The sequence below is a fragment of the Lepisma saccharinum genome, chromosome 13 (genome assembly GCF_977018435.1).
Source record: "Lepisma saccharinum chromosome 13, izLepSacc3.1, whole genome shotgun sequence".
Lineage (NCBI taxonomy): Eukaryota > Metazoa > Arthropoda > Insecta > Zygentoma > Lepismatidae > Lepisma > Lepisma saccharinum.
Window position 1 is genome coordinate 3,457,832 of NC_139241.1, and position 23,064 is coordinate 3,480,895.

Sequence of the window (23,064 nt, forward strand, 5' to 3'; positions counted from 1 at the left end):
CTTTTTTGCAGTCTAATAATGCCACGGTATACGTACAATTTAAACCCATGAATGTTTATGTACGACTCCTACGTCATTACAAATTCTTGTAGGGAAGGAAGTTTGAAGGGGTTTTGCAGCAGAATTTAAAAATGTTCCTGTTCTACACAGACGGTGCTCAAAAACTTGTGAAGAATTGAAAGAAAATATCAGGAAATTGAAGCAATTTTTGGTAGAGGAACTGATATGCAGTAATGAAAATTTTCCAAAAAGATGCCGTAAATGCGTAGAAGCAGGAGGACATTATTTCCAACACCTTTTGTAACAAGGTAACAGTTGGGCTGAAAAGTTCGTAGGCTAACATAGTAAAAAATATTTTTTTGACAAAATTCGATTTTATTATTCAATATAGTTGCCTTTGAGGGCGATACGATTATAGCGGTCATACAATTTTTTGATGCCATTTTTATAGTACGATTTCTCTTTAGTCTCAAAATAGGCCTCAGTTTCGGCGATTACCTCTTCACCAGTGCTAAATTTCTTTCCAGCGAGCATTCTTTTAAGGTCTGCAAACAGGAAAAAGTCACTGGGGGCCAGATCTGGAGAATATGGTGGATGGGGAAGCAATTCGTAGTCCAATTCATATAATTTTGCCATCGTTTTCATTGATTTGTGACACGGTGCATTGTCTTGATGAAACAGCACTTTTTTCTTCTTCAAATGGGGCCGTTTTTTCGTGATTTCATCCTTTAAACGCTCCAACAACGCTATGTAATAATCTTAGCTATCTCGATCAACTTCACTTTACGATCATTTAAAATTATTTTGTGGACTTTTTTGATGTTTTCGTCGGTAACAGCCTCTTTGGGGCGTCCACTGCGTGCATCGTCTTCGATGCTCATTTCGCCTCGTTTAAATTTAGCAAACCACTTCTCAACGGTTGATTTTCCTGGTGCAGAGTCCGAATAATGTTTATCAAGCCAAGCCTTGGCTTCAACAGTATTTTTTTTCGCCAAAAAGCAATGCTTTATTAACACACGAAATTCTTTTTTATCCATTTTTTCACAATAACAAAAGCTGCTTCACTCACAATGCTATATCTCACGCTGCTTCACTCACAATGCTATATCTCACGAACTAATTATCCGGCAGCTGTGAAATTTATACACATATCTTTTGAAGGTTAGTACTATGTAAAAATTACATGGATTTAATTCTAGTAACGCCATGTATGAGTCAGCCTACGAACTTTTCAGCCCAACTGTTACATGCTCATTTTAATTGTAACTGTCAATGAAACTGTACAAGCTTATTTCATTACATAGCTAGCGGTTCCAGTTTGCTCACTGCTGCTCTGCATACAACTTGATCATGAAACGCACTGTCCTACTGAATGCAGGAACCAAAATAACTTCCATATTCTACAGATTAGAGTATTGTTATGCAAAAATAAGAGGTTCGGGCTGGAATAGATGGTTATCATTGTGTCATTATCATAATTCCTCCCATTCTCATGATAAAGTGAACTATCAGATATAATGAGGAGTAGAGAGAATGAACAAAGAAAAAAAATCTACTCTCTGAAGGGGTCTCGGATTCAATACTCTTTTGAGGCATATTGCACAGTGACCCAAATTTAAACTGCAGATTCAAAACTTGGAAAAATATTCTCCAGCCTGTTCAACATTGTCATAAACGATAATACGAGTTTTATTTTTAAAAGCAAGGTCCATTTTGCATTAAAAACGAAGTAGTAAATGTTTTTCAAAGAAACCTTTATTTTCTGAATTTACATACACTTCTCTATTTTTTCTACATAATTTCCTTGCCAGTTTAAACATAACAAACTACGAGTTTTTGGATACCCTCCTCATAGAACTCTGCCGCCTGTGATGATAGCCAGTTACTCACAGTCGTTTTCACTTCTTCATCAGTGTCTAAACGATTGCCGCCCAGGAAGGTCTTCAGATAGCGGAAGAGGTGGTAGTCGTTAGGTGCAAGGTCTGGAAGCAGAATTCCAGAAATTCAAGGAATTCTTGTTGAGTAGCCACCCTGGTTGGGGTTCTGGATACAGTTACCAGAGGTCCTATTTTTCAGGTCCTAAAAATGGTCCGGGCAGGTTTTTAGGAAAATTAGGAAATGTCCTCTTTTTTGAGGAATAGACAACTACTGCATCAACTTCAAGATTCATAATAAAATTTTATATTTGTAAACAATTGTTAATATTGTTTCAGTGTTCAATTTCGAAGTAAGGAAATAACAACACACTCGGTTGCAAGCGCAAAGACAAGACTTTTCTTCCAACAAAGAAAAATGGTTGGACCTTTGCATCTCTTCTGTTGTCGCTGCCATGCCACGTGAGGTGTTGATTTCAAAGCACCTGCAACATCTACCGTGGTTCGCAAGTTTCTAACAATAGTTAAGAACATGCATGATGCCATAACTCATTTTCAATTTCAGCAAAAGCTTGCATATTATTTTGAACACCTGACCTAACATAAGAATTTGGAATTTTAAAAAATAAGGAAGCTGTTGTTGCAATTTTTGACAGATTTTCTTCCATTTTGTATAAAGTACATTACATTTCTTTAACTCAACAATAATAAATTGAAAACTGCCTTACAATAGTCTTCTACAACCATGCCAAGTCATGTGAAATGTCTCAAAAATTGAAAATAGCAAAACAACTATTCACAGTTCAAAATCAGAATATCAGTCTGACAAGATTCGTCCATAGTAGTTCTGTCATTAACAATGCCCATAGTTCTTAGGGGTTACCATGGAGACAGTGACACACTTGGGGGAAGGGGGTGCTTGGTGAAACTTTTGCTAGCTGGGCACTCACTTCGAGCACTGTTCCTCATATAATGATAGTGGAAGGAAAAATGCAAGCAGTAATTGAAATGTTTTCTTACAGGAATGCGACGTCGGTAAAGAAAAGAAAGAATTCTACCCCAAACCTATCCAAACCAAATTGATGGCAGCACTACCAACTAGTAAAACCTGATAAATAAGAGGGTCTGTCTGAAAATAAGTTTTGCAGTATCCATATCACCCAGAAAATGTACAGATGGGATTTAGAATACTGTCAGCGATCTACCTCGAATGTGTGATCTTTGGTTTGTAAGGTGTGTGTCACATTATATGTAGGAGCAGGTTAGCAATTACTATGTAGAATGATTGATTTGGCATATCTTACTTCACCTTTCTGCCAGTTTTTGGCTAATCGCAAAGATAAGGAAGGATCAGTGGTGAAACTAACTAAACTCTCTAACATTCTTAAACCCAAAGGTTTATGGCTGCCGGAACACAAGCCTTTCATCTGTTCTTATCCTGTGCAAGATTAATCCAATCTTTTCCATCCTTACCGATTTCCTGTAGGTCAATCTCAACGTTATCCCTCCATCTTAGTCTTGGCCTTCCTACAGGTCTCTTACCATCAGGTTTCCCAACAAGAATCCTGTAAACTCTTCTGTCCTCTAAGATAAGGATGAGTGATGATATGATGAAATTCATGAACAGACACTCACAACGAACATCCACGTGTAGGTCGGGATTCCAACCGAGACCCCTCGATCGTAGCGTGCTTTGCAAACCACTTTGCAATTTTCATGAAAAGCGCATGCATGTTGTTACAACAGTAATTGTCATGATGAACAGATACGTGGTACGGACATGGATGGAAGGCCGGTTGCTGGTTGAATGGTGACTGCTGACAGGTACCGTGACCATGTGACACTGATAGAATTCAATGAAAGAAGGCAGACTTAGGTTCTGCTTTCTGCTGACAATACGAGACAATGGCACCGTGACACCTGGTCTTGTGGTAAAGCCGGGAACAACATAGCCCTTCAACACACACACAGGATGAGCCGGCTTTCGTGGCAGAATGGTTCCCACTCACTCACCCAAGCTGGGAGATCATCCAACCGGTTACGGGGTGATGTGTGGTCAGCACGATGAACCCCAAGTCATCGTCGTCATAGGTTTTCATGACAGGGCTACGCTACTCATACATAGCTCCCCAATTTCCTCACGATGGTGGGTGGCCACCAGTCCCACACACTGGCCAAAATCTCGGGAGGAAAGTTGTTACGCTTACCCCCAGGAGACTCGACCCTGTACGCATCCCGAGGCCGGAGCCCAAAGTGTGAGAGAATATCCTGACATGCACTCAGTAACTTCCACTTCTGCCTTCCAAATCTTGAAAGGTGGCAACTCAACACCATTTTTCATGATGATGATTCCGATACATCGGCATTGGTATCGATTCAGCCTTACTTTGCACTTTTCTTCATCAATTGATCAGCAAAAAATATTTTCAGACTACCCCTCATGTTCATTCAACAACAATAACAAAAATGCGGAAATCTAAAACTTTACCTACACAATAGCTCTCAAATGTTAGTTGGGTAAGTCATTATGAAGCAAAGCTGGTGATAAGTATAAGCCAGTTATTATGCTTTGACAAAATGTTTATTTCCTTCAAACATCATGCAATGGTTAAATAAGCAGTTTGCATATAAGCATGTTAGTAAGCTACTACTTCACTGCAAATTAGAAACAATACAATACAAGAGTTAAGAGCATTAATTGCATACAACTAAATGAATACACTGAAAATAGTTATCCCAAATAAGATTAACTTTAAGAGATAATAAACTTTTTTACATGGAAACATATTTTTGACAATAAGTATTTAGTTTGCTATTTGAAAAGTGGAGATCATTGATTTAGGAATTTAAAAAAAAAAAAATATATTATTTATTCTGATATTAACCATAATCAGAATTTATATTTCAACTAAATAGTAAATAATTATAATTGTTATGCCCTATAAAAACTCTGCAGACAACTACTATTGTCACTGTGACATGTTAATGAATGTAATGTAAATTAGAATAAATTAAAAATAAAACAAAACAAAATTACATCTGGAGTCTTTGACTCAGTTCTATACTGTTATAGGGGAACCCGGGGCAAACAGTATCCCCCCTTTATTTCTCCGTAAGGTAGCAGAAGCTAACTGAAGTCAACTATCCATAACGAGGTGTTGGTAGGGAGTTCACACCATGTTGACGATGTTTTGGTGGATTTTTGAGGTTGTCTTGTAACTTTTGGACGTCTCTACTCTCAAGGTAAGATGCATTTCCACATGTAACACATGGTTTCCCTAGTTTCCATGTTAAAGATGTGGTGGGTACTACACCGTTGTATATTAACAGTTGCATATTTCACAGGCATTTTCCGCCAGAACCTCATGTAGCTTAACAATGTAGGATGGGGCAGAACGGAGTAGGGTTCCATTCTGCCCCATGTTGTTGCATTATTCAGTTTCTAGCTACTGTTGTCTTTTGTGTGCATGTGTAATAGGATGTGTGTGTAAATAATACTCAAAGGTTTCGAAGCAACTGGAATTTGGCCTGTTAACATGGATATTTTCTCAGATGTTGATATCTTGCCTTCAAGCACCACTGACATCCTGGTTAGGCCTGGTATGCCAGAGCACAAATCATAGGTCCTACACCAACAAGTTATATAATTACCACATAATATCATTTGTAGACGAATGTTCACCAATTATATTACATTTCATTCCATTGTGCCCCAGTGCCGGGGCAGAATGGACCACTTTACATGTTTCCTGTTTTTCTTTACGTGTGCAATGTTTCTTTCTGTGTAATTTCTATTTTAATGTCTGTCAACGTTCAAAGGATATGTACCTAAATTTGTAGCCTTTTTTGTCTCATATATACTATTTTACAGTCGTTTGAATATTAAGTGTTCCGTTCTGCCCCGGGTTCCCCTATGAGTATTTTTTTTTAAATCAGGCTTTTTATTAACATACTACATATTTATCTGCTTCTTTTGGTGTTCAATTATGAGTTTGAAAAGCTGATTTTGGATTAGATCTTGCTGATAGCATACATTACATGTTCCTTTATCTAGTACTTTATTGTGTGTGCAATTGAATGTATTTAGAAATTAGGGGGACAGTAACAACCCACCACCCCATATTAACATTTATATTAAATATACTCCCACCTGCCATTCCAGTGTTAAGCAACTACGTAAATTGAAATGCATATTCTCAAGGAAATCAGTATGAACATTAGCAATGTTTATGCATCTCGTGTGATACATATTTTCCTGAATGTTATTTTCACTATTCATGTATGTATCTGCAACTTGCTGTGTGTGTGTGGTATGGCAATATTGATAGTTACACTGGTGTAATTTATTGCCCTCTGTTCTAACCTGGTACTGATTATGCTCTACACAGTTTAGAAGACAAAATACAACATTTATTTAACAGAGTGCAAACTAGTTGGTAATTTCAGTACATTTAAAGCATGCCTATTATAGATATTTAATATTCTGTTTAGAATATATGCATCTTGAATGTTGATATATTTAGAATTAACTGTTATTTTCACACTGTTATTTCATCATAACATTTAAAATGATTTGAAGCTTGCTTAAATTTAGTTTTTAATCTCTGGAATAAATTATTTCCCAATGTAACTCCCTCATTTGATAGAATGTAACCATGATCATATTGATTGAGAAATTAGATAGCAAAACGACATGGGATTCAAGCTGGGGTAACAATGATCTGCCTGCATTGTTGGGAGCTTAGGTTTTGCTCTTGGAGGTCAGGTTATTTTCAATAGCCTCCAGCACAATGTCTGCAATGGACACTGGGTCTCCGTTTTCGTCTCTATCTGCAAAGAGAGAATAAATAAGAAGACTGAATGAATTAAAATTTTTGGGTGTGTGGGCACTAGGGTGGAACAGAAAAAATATTTTTTTTAAAAAAAAACCTAATAGTGCGGAAAAGTTACCTTTTGATGTAAAAACGACAAAAATTAAATTTGATGGTAACGGAGCATGTCTTGAGGTGCCGCAAGTACGAAAAAGATTGAAATAGAGCAAAAAAAAATCAAATTTATGAAACTTCATCGTACTTGCGGCACCTCAAGACATGCTCCAATTATCATCAAATTTTATTTTTGTCATTTTTACATCAAAAGGCAACTTTTCCGCACTATTAAAATTTCTTTTTTAGAATTTTTTATTTCGTTCCACCTAGTGGGCACATATGGGCATCTGGAACCTCCAACGTTTGTGGGGAAAAATCCTTTTAGCTAAAAACCCTTACCTTCAAGATAAAAAAAGTGTGTAAAAACCCCTTGAGAAAGGTTAAAACTGCAAGGTTGTATACACAGGATGTACACAATGTGTTAACACATTAAAAAGGTAAGGACAGACTAAAAACTTCTCAGACTTGGTGTAAGAGGCGAGCTATTCTCAAAAATTTGCAAATGCTTGTTAAAACACTGCCATCGTCTCTTAACAGGGACGATAAAAAGAGCTGGGAAGATTAAAAGTTTGTCTGAGGAAAGCAAAATAGAAACATTCCACAAAATATATGCAAAACACTTAAAGCTGTGGTCCAAATTAGAATGGCTTCATCTTGATGGGAGGGATGGTACAAAGAATGGTGGGCTTGCAGCCTGCCATTAGAAGAAAATTTGATTACTGAAACATGTATGCTTGTTGTATACTCAGGAATATTCTGTGTACATATCTGGCAATACCAACATACTTTTCTGCAAATTTCAATTGTTTTGAAAATACCTGCTGGAAGCCTAACTTTCTGATCTTGGTCCGGTTCAAATGATAAAATTATCACAATTTGTGTGATTCTTACGTATTTTTGTTGTACACAATGGAAAGCATATGTAAAGCTGTCATATGAAACACAGACAGAAGTTCAAAAACATACCACAAATTTAGAACATGTACAGTCAAAATTATTGCGATACATGAAATTCAAACTGGAAGGTGAATACCCCAGATTCAAATCACATACTAACTTAATAGAGCAATTCCATATGGACAGACTTGACCACAGACGGATAGCCTGAGACCTTATGCTACTTTGATCTCCTCTGTGGCTTTCACAATTCAAAATAGGTATTCCGAACATTAAAACACGACCCAAACATGGAACCTTCTGTGTGAGCAAAGCACATACAAATATCATGAAAAGGTCACCTATTTGGAGAATGAGTGCGTTCTACAATGCTATACAGAAATAGAATAAAATCATCGATTTGTTCACAATGGCATATTCACAATTCAAGAGAACAGTTATGAATACATTGGCTAGAAAAACAGAACATACACTTTTCTCACTTTTAACCTCAACTTTAATATCCCCTATTCTTATGATGAATAGAAATATGTTATGAAACTCTACAGTATTGTTATTCTATGTACTGTATAAGAAATTGCACTATCATAATATGAACTCTGTAAATTGATGTAAACCTGTTGAGTTGAATAATAAATAAATAAATAGTCCTTTTTGTAATTTGAGTTTGGAAGCATTTTTTCTTCAAATTTCATGCAATGGAAATATGCCTGTTACAGAGTCATATTATAGCATGTTTTCTAGTTTACCACTGGTAAACCAACTTTCTTTCATGTATGCGGAAATTATTGAAGTTTTTATGCTTCTGTATTTGTTTTACTTGCATGTCTGCTTAATTTATATTATATCTAATCAATGTATAACAAATGCATACCATATATAAGAATTGTCGTGGTAAACCAGGTCAAATTTCAGAATATTCCATTGTTCTGCTATTGATATTCTAAGCTCTGGTTCAAAAGGGAACTGCATTCAAAATCAATTGTCATGGATGAGAATTTCCAACATATTTTCCCTTATTTATTTCAAAGAGAAGTTGGTTATACGTGGATGGATCCGAAAAAAAAAGGGTTACAACAACAAATGAAAACAGCACAGTATGACCTGGTATGAATTGATGATATATTCTAAGAAGGCTAAACACATCACTTTTCCAAGTAATCGTCAAGGCGAGTGTGACATTTATCAGATCGCTGAACCAAAAAAAGTCACTGGGGGGGGGGGGGCAAGTCAGGGCTGTATGGGTGGGGGGGGGGTTCCCACACTTCTCACCTGAATCATTTCGTCCACTCGTGCCATATTCACGTCTGTTGTTGCTGAACTTGGATGTCCATTGTGCGCACTATGGCAGATTGACATATCCTCCCTTCCTGAGTCAAATGACCTACACCATTTCGCAACATGTTGTCTAGTGATAACTCTCTCACCATACACTTCCATGAGTTGACGATGAATATCTGCTGCCAGAACATTCCTTGCACGCAAGAAGCATATGACACTTCGCACTTCCACAGCAGACCAATTCTGCACCATTGCATCGGCTACTACACCACTGACGGTAAATGTAAAGTTGTTGAAACTTGCCACGCGTATATGATGCCATCCATCTGTTGCACCTCCAGGTAAACCAACAACTTACCTCCTATTTCGTGCATTCACAGAATGCTTGTTGTTTCCGATCCATCCACGTATATACCCAATATAAATGTAGACATGAATTAATATTTTAGGATAGGAATCTTCTTTATTAATCAAGTACTGAAAGATGCAGAGGCGAGGGGGGAGAGCATGTTAGGCCAGCTGCACACCGGATCTGACACAACGAGTCACAACGTGATGCAACCAGCCGAGTCACGATGTGATGCAATGCAACATGATGGGACACAATGTGACACGACACGACGAGTCCCTATCAAATATCTATAATTGTTATCAGCGCTCTTTCCTGGAAAGAAAATTTGCGGTACTCTACAAGTTGGTTTGTTGTTATTATTTGTTACTGTGTTGATCATAAGAACTGCTCAAAATATTGTGGTACATAAATAAATATACATACATGAAAAAACAAACACACACACACACACACACTCACACTCACACTCACACACTCACACACACACACACACACACAGAGATATAGAGCCATAGCTGAGGGGGGGGGGGCGAGTGGGCTGTTGCCCCAGGTGCTGATGGAAGGGGGCACCAAACGGCAAGAAGAAAAACATTGAAAATTACTTGTAATAAAGAATGCATGTGATCTCCTCGAAAGTATTGGCACCCTATTAAAATAATATCATTGCCAGTTTGCAAAGATATTGATTTTTTTCACTTGCTGCACTCGCATTACAAGCTTTTCTTTTAAACAAATAAAATAAAAATATTCAAATTTATATATATATATATTATTTGTTTGTTAGGGACGATGTGTTTTACAACTTCTTAGTTAATAGTTCCAATAGTATGTGCAGCTGTAAAAATACTATTGGTGTAAACTGCAGTCTGCATGTTGTAATAACTGTACTAAATTTTCTTTAAAACAAAAACAAAAATTGCAAAATTAGACGGAAAACAATATCTCTTCAAAAAAGCTATTTCATTTAAGAGACTATGTCGTGATGGTCTTTGGCTCTTTCAATGATCTTCCCAGGCAGCTTTCAAGGTGTACAGGATGAGAGTATATGTCACTTAGAACAACAATAATAAATAAAAGTCTATGCTGTTTGGTGTCGAGACACAACAAAACTCTGATGTCGTTGATCTTTCTCAATAGTGGCTGCGTTCTCATATGCGACAATGACCCATTGAGAACATTACGATAAACAAAATTTGCGAAACAAAAGGCAGCGACCGGGCAAAAGGCAATCAGAATTGAAGCTCTCATAACTTCACAAAAGCACTCATGCTATTCTACTAGTTTAGATGTAGCTACTACGAACTATACACTCACTTTGCAAGGAGTATTGTATTGTCAACGTGCTTTTGACGAAGCTGTGTGTATCCGAAATTGTGTAATTATTATAAATGATGTCTTCCAAGAAAATTTCTGGGGCTCAAAACATTAAAAGAAAGAAGAGAGAAAGAGGACATTAGAAGTGCAAGGATTTTATCGAAGTTTTTCAAGAAAAAAATTTGAATCCACAGACGATAACGATGATTCTTCAGCATCGGAAATAGAAACCACACGGCACTTTATTTTTTTAAAAAAATTTTACATTCCATTTTACTACATGTTACGACTTTACTTGGCATGGCTTCCGATGATAAGATTTGAATGTTACATACATATCCATTAAAATAAAGTTTGCTGCAATGTAAATTGAAATATCAAAGTAATTCAGAAACTTAAATTGTACTAAATTTATAGCACGAATCTGCAATGATTTCTATTATTCACACATTTATTTTAACTTTACTGTTAACTGATGATATAAACATTGCAAGTAAAGAACAGTGTCCAAAATAGAAGAAAACCAAGTTTTTCGATGAAGTTGCAGAAGATGAAAATGTAGCCATAAATGAAGAACAAGAAATTAGGAAGAGCTTGTTTTGTGCATTGGATTCAATTTTGTCACAAATAGGCAATTGATTCAAGCTAATGAAGGGAGTTTTGGTGGATTTTTCCGTAATTATTCCAAGCAATATGGCAGTTATGTCAGACGAAAAGTTCAGAAAGGGAGTCTTTGATCTGGCTTTATTATACCCTAAGGATATCAACGGAAGTGAGTTACTTCATGAACTGTTGTTCTTTAAACATGATGCGCAAGCATTTTTAAAAAAAATCCACTTGGAATGCTTGTCAGAATTGTCACCACTTGCTGCTCTCTCATTCATTCATAATATCGTGTATTGAGTTGTACCCAAATTTTGTCACTGCATTCCACATGTTCAAGTGGCTCCGGCGCCCACCCAGCATCGTATAAAGTGGGTACCTGGAGGAAACTCTGGGGGGTAAAGGTGGCCAGGGGCATGGTGCTGATCACATCACCCCCACGTTCGGCTGTGATCAAGAAAGTGTGGAGCCCTAACCCCACACCCCCTATACGCTTTCATGGCATGGTGAATTGCACAGGGGAGCACTTTACCTTTTTTTTCATTGAAACTATTTTTAACTCTACCTTCCTCTGTTGCATCTTGTGAAAGGAGTTTTAGAAAGTTAAAGCTTATAAAGAATTACTTGCATTCTTCCTTGAGTCAAGAAAAGCTGACTAACCTGACTATTTTGTCTGTTGAAAAGTACAGCGTTCAATCACTTGTGTTCGATGATGTTATTAATGACTTTACTGCTAGAAAGGCAAGTAGAGAAACTGTAGCTAGTATGTTCACACAGGAGAATTGTCAAATAATCATGTACTGATTGTAGTTCTTAATAAGTTATTGTTTTTATTGTTCTTGATATCAGCTGATCAGTATAACATTTTGCAGTGTAAATAGGTTTTACTTCATAAACATTACATTAATACTGAACGATTTTAGCTAGTTTGTATAATGACTTTGCACGGTATTTGAAAGAGTTTCATTAATAAAAATACATTACATTACATTAATGATCTTTCTTAGAGATTTTTCTGCTGCCTAAGAAATATATATGCTATTCATATGGTAAGGTTACATAATTTAGAACTACATAATTTGTATTCATGTCCAGATATTATTAGAATAATTAAATCAAGAAGACTTAGGTGGGCAGGCCATGTAGCACGAATGGGAGAGGAAAGAGGAGTTTACAGGATTCTTGTTGGGAAACCTGATGGTAAGAGACCAGTAGGAAGGCCAAGACGAAGATGGAGGGACAACGTTGAGATGGACCTAAAGGAAATCGGTAGGGATGGAAAAGAGTATATAGATCTTGCTCAAGATAGGGACAGATGGAAGGCCTGTATTGCTGCAGCCATGAACCTTCGGGTTTAAGAAGGCTAGAGAGTGAGTTAGTTAGTTAGTTATTCATATGGTAAGATATTTTTTTTTGCATGGATTAGTTTCATTTCTAGGATTTTTTATCATTGCACACCGAGAGGTCAATAATGATTCTTCAATCAGAAGAATATGTGTATATGTACAAACAACTCGTAATTGCTACAATTATTAGCATAAATGGAACATCAATTTGAATGAACGACATTATTTAAGTAAGGTACAACAACACATGCTTCTACCCTCCCTTAAAAGAAATTGTATAAGTTCGATAAGGTGAGAGTAGGGGGTGCTGAAATTTATTCTCACCCCGGGCGCAGAAATCTCTAGCTACGGCTCTGCATATACCGGGTGGTCCAAAAGTCCTGAAACGGTCACATATCGTGAGAAATACACATCGAATCAGAAAACAAAAAAAATAAGTGTTTAATAAGTGAAAGGAAGCCATCATATCACACTTGATTCACCACACCCACCCACTGGGGATGGAGCAGGGGGGGGGGCAACTGTGAAATTTTAAATGGAAACCCCCATTTTGTATTGTAGAATCGGAAAGAGGACTTCATTCCGAGTCCAACAAGCTATAACCATTCTCCTAGCTCAATTAGGAACGGAGATATGGAGATTTTAAATTTTTTGCCTCACCCCCCACAAAAAATAAAAAAAAATCGTAAAACCCAAAAAATTTTAAAAGGGACGTTCTGCCCCTAATTGAGCTAGAGTGGAAGAGATTTCATATTTGGAATCTGCACGTCAAGACCTTTCAATAGAGTATTTGGTCCCTTCCATATTTAAAATCGCCATATCTCCGTTCGTAATTGAGCTAGGAGGATGGTTGATAGCTCGTTGGACTCGGAATGAAGTCCTCTTTCCGATTCTACAATACAAAATGGGGATTTCCATTTAAAATTTCACATTTGCCTCCACCCCATCCCCAGGAGGTGGGGGTGGGGAATCAAGTGTGATATCACTGAATAACTTTCTTTCACTTATTAAACACGTATTTTTTCGTTTTCCGATTCGATGTGTATTTCTCATGATATGTGACCGTTCTGGGACTTTTGGACCACCCGGTATATAAAAGGTTACCGGTAGAGCATGCTGTCACGTACCGCCTGAAAAAAGCACTAATTCTTATTATTATTGCACCTAGAGTAAATGTATAAACATAAGATCTATCACATCTGTCATTTTAGTCTTAAAGAAATAGCACTCACCGCAATATATTACTCTTTCTACATTTCCAGTCTGCCCACCAACAGGAGACAAATTTATTACAAGAACTTTCTTCTATCCCTTTCATCTATTCTTTACAAGAATTAATGTAACAAAGAATGGACTTTTGTATGGTGCATAAAATAAATAAAATGGATGTTCGATGTCACAGCAGGAACAGAGTTTTGCTCACTTTAGGCACTGTCCACCCTCCAAAGAAGGAAAAAGTTTAATTCACGTAATGCAAACACACAGTTATTTGAGCAATAAATACCAAACTGGCCTGAAGATTGTTTTCCTTGCACAATTTACGAAACGTTTTGTACACCACAAGATAATTTCTAATAAGCCTATTTTTTCACTTAATGTAATTGTAATGTAATTCATCTCCTGTGGAACTTCATTCCATAACATATCAATTTTGTGCTTATTATGATGCTCAGTCGATGAATAATTGCACAGCAGAGGTCTCCGATTAGCTGCTCTGGATCAAGCTCTATTTTTAACATTGACCGCACTGCCAAACTTACATATATATTATGTGCTGTCAAACAAATTCTCGGGACCTTCACTGTTTTGTCGTAAACTGTTGCTACATGACTTGTTCAAATGTTTTGTCCAGTGTGCGGTGGCTCATAAGAGCCACATGTTAAACGTTTCGTCGGTTTGCAAGAAAAATGACTCGTCGTGTTGCATTGTGTCCGATCCGGTGGGCGGCTGACCTTAGTTACGCTACTGATAGATATGTACAACATAAATATTTACAGATTCAACTTACCTTCATAATGAATTATTTCACACGAGTCCCTGCACTCTGGATCATCAGCAACAAGTTGTCTCAATTTGTCGAAGAAGAAGGTCACAATTTTTCCCTTGTGATCTTTTGGAAATACTGAGAAAAAATATAACATTGTAAAATAAAGAATACCAGGACTTAAAATTAGTTTCCAGCAAGTACAAAGCAAAAGTTAGCAAGAATTAAAAGTGAATTTCAAGTACTTGAAATGAGGTACTGCAGTAATAAATGAGTTTATGTCGGTACAGCAGTACTCAGTATGTACCATGTCAAAGTGAATGAAGCTTTGGGAGCGTAAGACAAGTGTTATCAATGGTCTTATAAAGCTTTTCCCAGGATGTTGTTCACTGTGCACCAGATTACAGCACCACATTTCCACCTGGCTTCATAGCCTCTGTACCAAGTTTCACCGCAACCCGATTCTTTGAATGAGCTCTACAGGGCTCTGTATCAATGAAATCGAAAATTTGGGTGAGTCAGCACTTAGGCTATTGTACCAGTCACATTATATGGGGTCCAGCCCCTTATCCCTTGCATCAGCAACTGGATGGGTCACAGGTGGCAGATAGGGAAACCTTCCTCGGATCTGAGGGGAAGTTGCGAATAAGGAGAAACCCAAATAAGCAGTCCTGGACCGAGGCGGGAAGGCTATCAGGGTGTGGAGGGTGTCCAGTGGCATGGACATACTCAGCAAATACCACAGATACCCACCAAGAGCCTTGTCTCAAGGCGAATAAACTCCACCATAAAAGTTTTTGCCACCACTGCCTTGTGGGCCTGGAGGGATCCAGAAAAGCTAAGGAAGTTGGAACCCCGACAGAAAACAAGGGTGTACCTGGGAACCCACAGGTGGCAGCCCCACCACCCAGGTGTAGGCTGTGACAGGCCCGATTAGCCGACAGCTGAAAACAAACAATTCGAGATAAGAAAGAAGCAAGCCGGTTGGAAATTGGAGATGACGCGGGCTACGAATAGGGACATTGAATATTGGAACTCTGACAGGAAGGATCGAAGATATTGTGGATCTAATGAAGAGAAGAGGGATCGACATCTTTGGAATGAGCAAAACGAAATGGAAAGAAAGAAGAGAAATGAAATTGAGGAAAGACTATAAACTGCTCTGGGCAGGGACTGAAGAGGGCAGGAGAAGTGGGGGTTGGATTTGTAGTCAGAAGTGGAATAAGTGAGGAAGTAGAAAAAGTCAATGACAGAATAATAAAACTAAAAATAAATGTAAGAGGGAAAGTATTAGAAATAATTCAAGTGGATGCCCCACAAACAGGATGTTCGAGGGAGGAGAAAGAGGAATTTGAAAAATACTTGGAAGTACATGTAGGAAAGGAATGGCAAATTCTGATGGGTGATTTTAATGCACAAGTGGGAAGAGACAGGAAAGGGTATATGGAAATACTTGGAGCAGATGGATGGGGACAGACGAATGAGGAGGGAGGGAGGCTTTTGTAAGAGAAACGGACTGTTAGTAGTAGGTAATAGCTGGTTTAAGAAGAAATATGACAGCCATAAAATTACAAGATACAGTTGGAATAATGAACAAAAGTCTGTAATAGATTATATATTGGTAAACAAGGAAGTAAGAAAGATAATGAACAATAAAGTAATACCCAGTGACAACTTAGATAGTGTCCACAGGCTACTAGTAGGAGATGTGAAGGTAAAAGGTAAAGTGCTCCCCTGTGCTTAGCACCACGCCATAAAGGCATATAGGGGGTGTGGGGGTAACGCCCCACACTTTCTTGATCCAGTCGTGATTGGGGGTGATGTGATCAGCATCACGCCCCTGACTGCCTTTACCCCCCAGGGTTTCCCCCAGGTACCCATGTCATTCAACGCTGGGTGGGCCCTGGAGCCACTTCCAACGTTAGAAAACTTCCCGGATTTGAACCGGCCGGGGATCGAACCCGGGACCTTGTGCATGGTAGTCAGTCGCGTTACCGACTGAGTCGGTGGATGTGGAGATGTGAGGAGATGGAAAATAAAAGATAGAAGGGAGGAACAAGAGGGTGGATATTTAAGGATAAGATGATAAAAGAGAAATATCAAGAAATAATGTGAACAAAAGTGCCAAGAGATGAACCTAAAGGAGTAGAAACCGAATGGACAAGATTTAAAAGTAGAGGTAGCCGAAAAGGTATGTGGAAGGACAAGCAAGAAAAGAAAGAAACACCATGGAACGAAAGAACTAGAGAGGCAGTAAAAAACAAAAATAATGGTTTAAAGTTAAATCACAAAATGTACAAAAAGAGTATGTGGGAAAGAAGAAAGAGGCAAGAACAGTAGTAAAGGAGGGAAGAAGAAAGTTGATGGAAGAATGAGTCGAAGCGCTAGAAGAAGAAGTGTAGATAAAGTGCCAGTGAAAATGATACTAGGAGCAGGAGTGATTGGTGTGCAGTGGCTGCACAGTGTGTTGAAAACAGTGTGGCAAGAGAGAGAAGTGCCAAGAGATTGGAAAAAGGGACTATTAGATAAATATTCAAGAAGGGGGACACAAAGGAATGTAAAAACTATAGAGGAATAACACTATTGTGATACTCCGCAAAGGTGTGTGAGAAAATATGAGGCGTTGCGGATACGAAGGGCGAACTCAACAAACGTACATTGTGTGGGAAATGAGTTTCACGTTGTCAGGCACAGTGCGAACTCCACAAAAACTTGCTAACCGTAGATCGGAATGTTTCATGCGTGATTTTCGTATCCGCAACGCCTCATATTAGAAAAGATAATAAGGGAAGTAACGGAGCTGAACATGAGAGAGGAACAGTATGGATTTAGAAGAGGCAGATCAACAGTAGATCTGATATTCACCATAAGGCAAATGGAGGAAAGGCACTACGAGTATGGAAATGATTTGATTATGGCATTCCTAGATACAGGAAAGGCATACAATAGCATGGACAGAACAAAGATTTGGAAGGCTCTAAGAGAGAAAGGAGTCGAGGAAGAGATAGGGGAGACCGGGGTAATTAGAACATGGGGTTATTGGAACATGTTAATGTAGAATAATTTAAAACGAAAAGACTGGTGTAATAACATTTCATACCTATGTACCTACACTAAACCTACATGCAGAAAATTTGTTATTGGAATAACTACACAAAAGTAAGTTTTATTTGACTTTTATTATACACCTGCAAAAAATGATGTGACGCATGTTTGGTGTTTCTCTGCTTCTGCATATACTGGATGTGAATGAAAGAACCCTTGCAAAATTTTCTTCACCCCTATAATAAAACATAAGGGCACACATCTTTTCATGTGAGTTTGGTTGTCTATGGGCATTTTGCCTGGTTTTTATAAGCAAAGTTCTTATTACCCCAAAAATTTCTCCAAAGGGGTTATTAGAACATTGCGTAATTTGCTTGATTTTGCTTGGGGTAATTAGAACAGTCATGGGGTAATAAGAACATCATCTTGAAATACCATGAATATGACAATAAAAATAATACATTGTCATAACAACATTTGAAAATGGTTAGGCTAAGTTCAAAGTTCCACATTTGTGCAATATTTATAATAATTTAGTCATAACAGTTATTTTTGACTGGCAATATGAAAAACAAATATCTTCAATCATATGTGTTCTTTCAGACAAGAAAGATATGATACATTCAAATTTATAATTAAATTTATTGAAATTGTGTACATTTGCATTGGCATCAAGGTTTATATACAAAGGTCGACTCTTTAAAATTGTACAATGTATAATATAATGTCATACTTGGTATTTTGTATCAACATTCAAAAAACGGTAATTGTAATCATTAGATAAGTATATTGTGATATACATAGTAAAATAGAATCAGAGGATGACGATGTAGTCCTATTCAAACTGGAAAAGTACTACGCTGTATATTACGAGCGAAAGTGGTATGTTGGTAGAATTATTAAAATCTCTAATGGCCAGTCTAAAGCAACAATCAAGTTTCTGGAGGAAAAAGAAACTGGCAAGTTCGATTGGCCACGAAGACCTGATGTTGAGGAAATTGATAGGAAGTTTATATTTTACGGACCTTTGGAGTTAAATGGAATCGGTCCATTTACCCTTCCATTGTATGACATCATTAAGAGCAAGTATGAAGCTTTCAAAAAAGAAATCAAACATTCAAATCAGTAGATCTACTGGTGCCAAACTGACAAATGTTAATATGGGTCAAGTGTTCTTTGGTGTAGCTTTTGTCATGTAGCCTATATTTTATGGTTTCATATATAATTGTTTTTTGAGACTGATAAGCTTAATTTCTGTATATATTAGTTTTTCACGACAGTTAAACCTGTTAGTGTAAGTTATCTTAAGTGTTTTTAGAAGTATTAGCACTACTTGTTACAAATTGGAGTAAGTTTTCCTCCAAAAAAGATGCTTTTTTGTACTTTTTCTAATTGATATACTAGATTGTACATGTAACTATTAGAAGTTTTTTCTTTACTACATTGTAGAATGGCCTGTAACCTTTCAAATAAATCATAGAACACTGATTTTCATTCACACATGTTTGCTTCACAGCTGGGAAATTGAACTTTATGAAAAAAGACGTTAACTTGGGATTTTATTTAAACAAGCATTGATAACTCCAGAAGAAGTAGAGCTATTGTGTTCAAATTTGCAGGATAAATGAGACATTTATATATGATGTTCTTATTACCCCAACAGCAATCTAAAGCTATTCAGTTGAAATTTCTAACTTATGTTCCATTAACCCCAAATGGGGTAATTGGAACAATTTTATGGTGTCATGACAATTTTTTTTTTTGGACGAGTATTTGCAATGCAGGTATGGTCATTATTTTTTTCAAAAATATACAAAAGATGTTCTTTGAAATGGTAGAAATTTTTAAAAAATCCATCAGTAACTTTCTGAGTAATTTACAGTGGAACTTCTACAGGCTGTTTCCTGTTCTAATTACCCCGGTCTCCCCTAGTGTGTAGAGTGCAGAGCACCTACAAGGCCAACCAGAGCTGTGTGAAAAGACCAGTGAGAAGAACAGAGTGGTTCAGTATAAGAAATTGACTAAAACAGGGAAGTTCTCTTACCCCACTGCTCGTCATAATTACAATAGATGTAATTAACAAAGAGGTGGGGAAGAATATAGGAGAGGAAGAGATGAAGACCCTGTTGTTCACTGAATGACTTAGTAATATGGGGTACAGAGACAGCTTGATAGTTGGAATGAGGAAATCAGAAGAGCAGGAATGAAATTCAATGCAGAAAAGAGTGAGGTGCTAATAACAACAAGAAACAGAGCCAGAAATGAACCAAGAATAAAGATGGAGTTGAGGGTAGTGGAGAGCTTCAAATATCTAGGAAGCATAATTGAGAGAAGTGGAAGAATAGATGAGGAGGTAAACAGAAGAGGACAAATGGGAGGCGTGGATGACATTTGTAAAGAGTATATTGGGGAAGACTAGAAGGGATAGAATAAGGGATGAGGAGATCCGACAGACTGTGGGGGTGGTGAAGCTCCAGGACAGATAGATCATGCACAGATGAGATGGTTTGGACTAGGGATAACCAGATCCAGATCATAAAATTTTTCGGATCCGGATCCGTTTGGCCATCCCACATGAGCGCATCTTTGGAAAGTAAGAATGTGTTTATAACATATTGTTACCTGCTAATATACATACATACATATATATATATAATGGATAAAAGCAAGGAGGGCCAAAAGGGCTAAGTAAAAATCAAATAAGGTAAAAGGAAACACTCACCGGACAGTAGACTGTCCGGTGAGTGTTTCCTTTTACCTTATTTGATTTTTATATATATATATATATAAAATATACATACATTACATTGTATATATTGGGTTGGCAACTAAGTTCCCACCGTTTTTTTTAATTGGAAAAATCTCTATGACATTAAATATGTTTGGCACGAAGGTGTACATCATGCGAAAGAGAATATATTGTTATACCTAAATTTATGTTTCTTTGTTACTAAGACACATTTTCTTGTTATTTACAGATCATTAAAATGGAATGTCAAGTTGAGAAGAATGAGCATTTTCAACACCTCCTCCTTTTTGCCTTTAATCAAGGTTCTAAGGCCGCAGAAGCTGCTCGCAACATTTGTGCTGTGTATGGAGTGGGTGCTATAGCTGAAAGAACCGCCCGTGATTGGTATGCGAAGTTCAAAAAAGGAAATTTTGACCTCAAAGACGCATCTCGTTCTGGCAGTCCAGTTGAGTTCGATGAAGAGCGATTGAACCACCTGTTGCATGAAAATCCGCGTCAAACAACAAGGGAACTGGCAGAGACAATGGGTTGCTCCCACACTACTGTAGAGAAGCATCTTCACTCGATGGGAAAGGTTCAGAAGTGTGGAGCATGGGTGCCTCACACTTTAAGTGTCACCAACAAAAATCAACGAGCCACAATCTCCGCTGGTTTGCTTGCTCGGCACCGTGCAACCCATGGACACAAGGAACGATTTCTTCACCGAATCGTTACTGGCGATGAAAAATGGTGCCTTTACATGAATATGAAGCGGCGTAATGAATGGCTGAGCCCCGGGAAACAAGCGACCCCACGTGCGAAGCAGGAACTTCATCCGCGTAAAACGATGTCGTGCGTATGGTGGGACTGGGAAGGGATTCTCCATTTCGAATTGCTTGAAAGGAACCAAACGATCAACGCGGAACTCTATGTGCAACAAATGGAACGACTCAACCCGGCTATTCAAGAGAAAAGACCGAATCGGCAGCATGGTGTTCTTTTGCTGCACGACAACGCCCGCCCTCATATCCCCAATATGACCAAGGACGCCATTCAAGCTCATGGTTGGGAAGTGCTGCCACACCCACCATACTCTCCTGATTTTGCACCAACGGATTTTCACCTCTTTCGATCTCTTTCAAATGCTATGCGAACGCAATACTGATGCAGAATTGAGAGCTTGGTTGGATGACTTTTTTGAGTCTAAACCACGTGATTTCTACCGACGAGGTATTGAAAACCTTGTTGAACTTTGGCAAAACATTGTAAACAACACAGGAGAATACATTATTGATTAACTGCTTGTATCTGTTTATTGTGTAACGAACCTGAGAGTTTAAGATTTTATATTTATAAGAAGTTACGATTTTTAAAATGTTTGTTATTTCAAATAATGTGCAAGTTGTCACAGATAATTATAGTTAGACTGATACAGTTGTAGTTGGAACTTTTATATATGTTTATAAATACGTCAAAATCTGTTCGTGTTGACGTCACTTTCTCATCTCAGCCGAGGAAGTGAACTAACCTGAATGTTTCTCACCTGACGACAGACTGAGATTGAAAAACAGGTGAAGGTGAAGATCAATAAGAACTTGGAAAGGGGGAGAATTGAAGTATAGATTTTGGTTTTTCGAGTTTTCTTCTTGCCGATAAGTTGAAAGTAAACAATTAATTATGTTCTTTGACTTTCGTTATATGTGAGTGAATTGCCCAACGTTAGTATTGAATGTTCTAGTGTTTTACTGGTAAGTGATTATGAAATATACGCGTTTATAAAACTGCGTTTTAACTTTGAAAACAGTGTTGTGTTTCTTTTCTACCCAGCAAGCCCTGATGATTTGCAGATTCTCATGTTCCCGACTAAAGGAGTAGCGGACTAACTTTGTGATGACTGGTGTACAACCGGGGGACGTTGCAATTGAAAACTAACCTTTCAACACCTTCCTTAAAAAACGGTGGGAACTTAGTTGCCAACCCAATATATTTTGTGCACGGGTGCGCGATTTGTAATTAATACACTTACAAGGGAGGTTATCTAAGTGTCCCCCTCCTATTTCCATGGAACTTGGCAGGTGTATAGAGGGCCACAAAGGAAGAAGTACGTGTTTTTTTCATGGAAATCGGAGGGGGACACACGGGTCAGATCCTCACTTCAATTTGTCCTCATCTTGACATTTGAGGGGGTTTTGCCCCCTAAAACAGTTTCTTAGCTGAAACAAAAAAACATGTTATTTCTTCCTTTGGGCCCTGCTATACACCTGCCAAGTTTCATGGAAATCGGAGGGGGACACTTAGATAACCTCCCTTGTTAGTCTTACACTTTGTAATTATATAACACTACATATATTATAATGTTTTATTTTAATTTATAAAACTGTAACTGCAGACCAATTGTATAATTTTTGTATAACATTTCTATCTTGTTAAATGTGTTAAAGGTTTCATCCTGGAATGGAATGTCTCACATTTATATGTGTTTGAATTTCCAATACATTCGAATGAATACATATTTGTTTCAATGGCATTTACAAAATCACCTCTGACATTTTATGATAAACAAGTTAGATTCTTTTTGTGTACGAGTGTGTTAGCCATTGCGTAGCAAAGTATTTTAGGAACTTGAAAAAAAAATCTTGTAGGACTAACTAATGAAAAATTTCTTTGTAATCTAAGATCATAATACCTTTTCAGGTGTGGTAATATTATAAT

At 37.6% G+C, this 23,064-nt stretch overlaps 1 protein-coding gene across 3 annotated transcripts in view; it reads right to left on the reverse strand.

Moving 5' to 3' along the window:
- Window positions 1–1,733: 1,733 nt before the first annotated feature.
- Window positions 1,734–23,064, reverse strand: part of LOC145997147 (stimulator of interferon genes protein homolog) — a 77,552-nt gene continuing 56,221 nt past the window's right edge. For 2 of the 3 annotated variants that reach the window (XM_083133795.1, XM_083133796.1), the window contains exons 5-6: window positions 14,604–14,717; window positions 1,734–6,704 (exon numbers count right to left, since the gene is read on the reverse strand). In XM_083133795.1, the coding sequence (XP_082989921.1) occupies window positions 6,616–6,704; window positions 14,604–14,717 (203 nt within the window). In that variant the 3' untranslated portion in view covers window positions 1,734–6,615. The remainder of the gene's footprint in view (window positions 6,705–14,603; window positions 14,718–23,064) is intronic. The other variant, XM_083133797.1, reaches the window with a different exon arrangement.